The 4753-nt window shown below is 37.7% G+C and overlaps 1 protein-coding gene across 1 annotated transcript in view; it reads left to right on the top strand.

Annotated features, from left to right (window-relative positions):
• The window catches only part of KPNA4 (karyopherin alpha 4 (importin alpha 3)), an 18123-nt gene that overhangs the window by 8887 nt on the left and 4483 nt on the right, over positions 1-4753 (top strand). Inside the window, exons 10-12 of the mRNA XM_010082310.1 lie at positions 1699-1830; positions 2052-2180; positions 3270-3374. Of these exons, the coding sequence (XP_010080612.1) occupies positions 1699-1830; positions 2052-2180; positions 3270-3374 (366 nt within the window). The remainder of the gene's footprint in view (positions 1-1698; positions 1831-2051; positions 2181-3269; positions 3375-4753) is intronic.

Genomic DNA, 4753 nt, shown 5'->3' with positions numbered 1-4753 from the left:
CCTACGCTTAAAAATAAAAATGCAGTTTCAGTTGTATTTCTGTGAACATTCATTTACAGATAAGTGCTAGTCAAAAAATCCCATATTTAAGTTTCAGGTTGTAATGAAAATCAGTGTAAATGAAAAACTACTGTCTGCATATGTAAAATGTTAACATTAGATATAATTTCTGGGGTGTTAAGCGTGAACATTGTTATTCTAATAATGAAGTAAATGAGTGAGACTTTACTGAAATTATGAAATCAACTTTTTGCCTAAGCATAAGTAAGAAATAAGATTTCAACTGTGTCCTGGGCTGCATTAAAAAAGGGGTGGCCAGCAGGAAGAGGGAAGTGACTCTCCCCCTCTACTCTGCTCTTGTGAGACCCCATCTGGAGTACTGTGTCCAGGCCTGGGACCCCCAGTACAAGAAGGACATGGACCTCTTGGAATGGGTCCAGAGGAGGGCCACAAAGATGACTAGAGGGCTGGAGCACCTCTCCTATGAACAAAAGGTTGAGGGAACCCCGTGGGCTTGTTTAGCTTGGAGGAGAGAAGGCTCCAGGGAGAGCTCATTGTGGCCTTCCAGTACTTGGAGGGAGTCTATAAACAGGAGGGGGAGCGACTGGTTACAGGGGTTGTTAGTGACAGGACGAGGGGGAATGGTTTTAAACTAAGAGAAGGGGAGATTTAGGTTAGATATTAAGGAGAAATTTTTCACTCAGAGGATGATGAGGCACTGGAACAGGTTGCCCAGAGAAGTTGTGGATGCCCTGTCCCTGGAGGCGTTGAAGGCCAGGCTGGATGGGGCCCTGGGCAGCCTGCTCTAGTGGTTGGCAACGCTGCCCACAGCAGGGGGGTTGAAACTAGGTGATCTTTAAAGTCCTTTTCAACCCAGGCCGTTCTGTGATTCATTCTTTGCTTCCTATGAAGTTGTAGTTCAGTTGTCTTAAGTCAATGGAAACAGTGCTTTACCAAAATGCTTTTAAATGTTAACTAAAGTTTGTGTAGTAATTATGCTATTTAATTTCTTGTACGTAAGTAAGTGAAATTAAGCTTATTTGAATTTCTTGAAATGTCTGTATTTATGGATCAGGTCAGAGTTGTTAGCTGAAACAATGCTGACTCAGTTTTTCTGTAAGCTGTCACTTGAAATGTACAGATTTACTGCTATTCAAATTGGCTTTTCTGTGTGTGAATACACACGTGTATGCACACACAGAGGAAAAATTGGTCTAAGTGCTGCTGCACCAGATGTTGAAAAAAAATCAAAGCTTTTCTTAAATTTTGTAGGTGAATGTCAAGCAAAAAATAAGTTTATGCCATATGATATACAGTTCATTGGTTTGAGAGCGACAAATGCCCAAAGCTTAGTATTTGCTAGGGCTTTGCCTTCCTTCTGGAGTGAGTCCTTCATATCTCACCCTGTCCACCAGTACTTTATGAAAAGAGCAGATCTAATTGAATTGCTTTTATTATATCCTTCAGAATTTAAGCTGTAGTTATCAGTTTGGCTTTTTAATCTCTGTATTCTTTGGAGCTAAAACAGGTTAAACAGCAGTTGTATTTCAGACTTCTGTAGAGTAGAATGTATGAAGTTTGTAAAACGAAGTGGGTTTTTGCTGTACTGCATCAATTCTGTTTTATGTTGTTTTATATTTTTTTTGTAAGATTTGTGATATTTTTGTACTACTTACAAATAAATGTTTTTACTGTTAGATATTGGTAGATACAGTCTGGGCACTCTCATATCTAACGGATGCTGGCAATGAACAGATCCAGATGGTGATAGACTCCGGAATAGTCCCTCATTTGGTTCCTCTTCTCAGTCATCAGGAAGTTAAAGTGCAAGTAAGTTTGGATAACTTTAAGGAAGTGCTACTCAAAATTTAATAGTAGGGAAGGTAGCTGGTTTCTTTTTATAGGTCGTGTTGAAGTTTAAAGAGTACTTTTTCCTGTGTGGTATAGCATTTGCATAAAACCTTTTGGTTTTTTAACAGTTGCTGTTTGAAAGTCGTTCTCAAACAGAAAAATATTTGAAAGAACTCTCTAAAGAAAATGTTTTGTTTCAGACTGCTGCGCTGAGAGCTGTAGGAAACATTGTGACTGGTACCGATGAACAGACACAAGTTGTTCTGAATTGTGAAGCTCTTTCACATTTTCCAGCACTTCTGACACATCCCAAAGAAAAAATTAATAAGGTAAGTAACTGCAGAAATTGCATCCAGTTGATAACTTTTTTATATTTGGCTGAGCTGTTAGGATTCCACATAACATAGCGTGGTAGAGATTTGAGTAATTGACTACTTATACCGGTTTATGGCAAGAGCAGGCAGGGTGCTGAAACTTTGCTTGAGTTTGACATCCACAGAAAAATCTCTAAGGAGCTGCAGACTTGTACCTGACAATGTTATTTCCTGATTCTTCTAACTGAATTTTTATGAAATTAAAGCTTTGTCTTATAGTTCTGTTTGACTTGAAAGTTAGACTTCTTGATATGTGAAATGTCACTTTAATTAAACTGACTCTCTTGGAAGTGATGAAATGGAGATAGTTGGATGTCTGTTTGAATGGAGTGTGTGTGATAAATGGAATTTAAACCAAGTCAGACTGGGGGTGGGATGTGGGGAATGTGTGTGCATGTGTGTATGGGAAAGGCTTTAAATGGGGGCACTGATAATGCAGTGCTGATTCCGGAGTGCATCTGAGGCATGTTGTTAAGTTCTGGGGTGCCCTTTACAACATTGCCAATGATTAAAGCCCAAAACAAGCCCACCAAGACAAGCCTAGGCATCATAAATCTCTAACAGGTTCATTAACGAAAGTGATCCTGTGATCTGATCCGAGAGACTCAGTTGAATGAAATGTGAAAATTTTCTGAATCTCATGTTGAGAGAAATATTTGTCTAAAAAGTTGTTATGCCAGATAAATTGAGAGGAGGAGTGATGGAGAGTTTCTAGTAAGGGAGAAATTTATCAACTGTATGATTTTTAGTAGTTGATATTCTGAATATACTTAAAATTTTATGTGAAACTGTTCATTTATTTCTTGACTAAACTATAGATTCCCTCTTAAAAAGAGGGTTTGCTGCCTGTATGTTTGGTCTACTTACTAGGAATTCAGCTATGTACAATCAAATTGATACAATACCTGATTGCATTTAAGATCGATTTGTGTATGAATTGCAGATCTAAAAATGTGCATGTATAAAGTCTTGCTGGAGTGGAAATAAAATATGATATAGAAGACACTCTGAATTAATAATTTTTCACATCCTTTTTCTTTGCAGGAAGCAGTGTGGTTCCTATCTAACATCACTGCAGGAAATCAGCAGCAAGTTCAGGCAGTAATAGATGCAAACCTTGTTCCAATGATAATACATCTTCTAGATAAGGTTAGATAAAAAGAAGGATTTAAGAGTTTGTTTCCTTAATTGGGGAAAGTGACATCTAATTCCTTGCTTCCTGTTTTACATCATACTGTAAATGTGGGGGGCAGGGGTACACTATACCCTTGATCATTTTTGTATGTTGTGAGATAAAATGCATTACTGTTGATATTCTTTTGAAGTGCTGTGAGTTGATGAGTGCCAAATGTATTGGGGAAAGAAGCAGACTAGGGGATCTCAAGTCTTTCTAAATCAAATTTAAATTCTTTTTCTTAGTTTGTAAACAGTGGCCATAGAATTGTTTGCTCTCATATAGCATGAAGACATGAAGAGGTCTGGATGGGAAGACCATTGAGTTAGTTCCCAGCATTTGTCAAAGTCTAAGGACTTCATCCTTTTTTCCCCCCACATTATCTGAAAACATAACGAAGTGCTCAACAGTGGCATTTATTAACCTGTTCGTGTTACTGCCTTTATCTGCTCTGAGAGTTTTCAAAGTGATGATCTGTGACACTAGATTATGGACAGGGGTTGTCCTATCAGAGTTTTCCAAGCATACATGCTGTATGCTTCTTTTAGTAATAGAGGGAGCTTGTTGAAATCAATGTCTTTATTACTGGGTTTTTTTTATTAAATAGTCAGGTCAGTTAGTTGCTTGCAGATACTTCTGAATGCTTTTCACATGTTTTTTCAAAGTCTCTCATTCTCTTGTTGAATACTAGAGGTTGAATGCTAATGGGTCATCATTTGGGACTTAAATACCTGTATTTCTTTTTAGTGATTGGGCATTAGTGTCTTTTAAAATGCTAGTTTCCAAGCCTTGTTGTGCTCCCAAGGATCTGCCTTGTAAGAAATAAGGGTAGGTAAAAGCATGTTTTTAAGTGGGAACAGCACAACATTTCTATATTTTTAAACATTTCCTACTTTTTGCTTTAATCATTACTTGATTTTTCTTCCCTGAAGTGTGGAAGGAAGCCAGAAATACCAACCTTATGATGTGTTCAGCCATGACAAATATGCAATATTTTTCCTTCAGTGTAGAGGCTGGGGTTGAGACTGAAGAAATACTTGTCTTTTCCCCTAAGTAACATATAGCTGTTCCCAAATAGTTCTGTTAACTGCCAATTTATTGGTAACTGGGAAAAGAGTTGGAGACCATTTTCTTTAAATTTAGTAAGCAGACTTGAGTTGACTAACTTCAGAGGCAGACACAGTTATAGCATGTACAGTGGTTTATCAAAATTGACACTTACTGCTTATCTCTCACTGTAATATATGACAGCTGGTGATAAGGAATGTGAGAGAGTGAAGTACTTCAGTTTTTATTTACTTTCATGCAAACAAATTTCCCTTCCTCTGAAAGACAGATTTAGAAGCATGGTGTA

This window comes from Pterocles gutturalis, unplaced genomic scaffold (genome assembly GCF_000699245.1).
Source record: "Pterocles gutturalis isolate BGI_N339 unplaced genomic scaffold, ASM69924v1 scaffold24744, whole genome shotgun sequence".
NCBI lineage: Eukaryota > Metazoa > Chordata > Aves > Pterocliformes > Pteroclidae > Pterocles > Pterocles gutturalis.
Note: the sequence above shows the minus strand (reverse complement) of the source record. Positions and strands in the feature narration are given on the sequence as shown.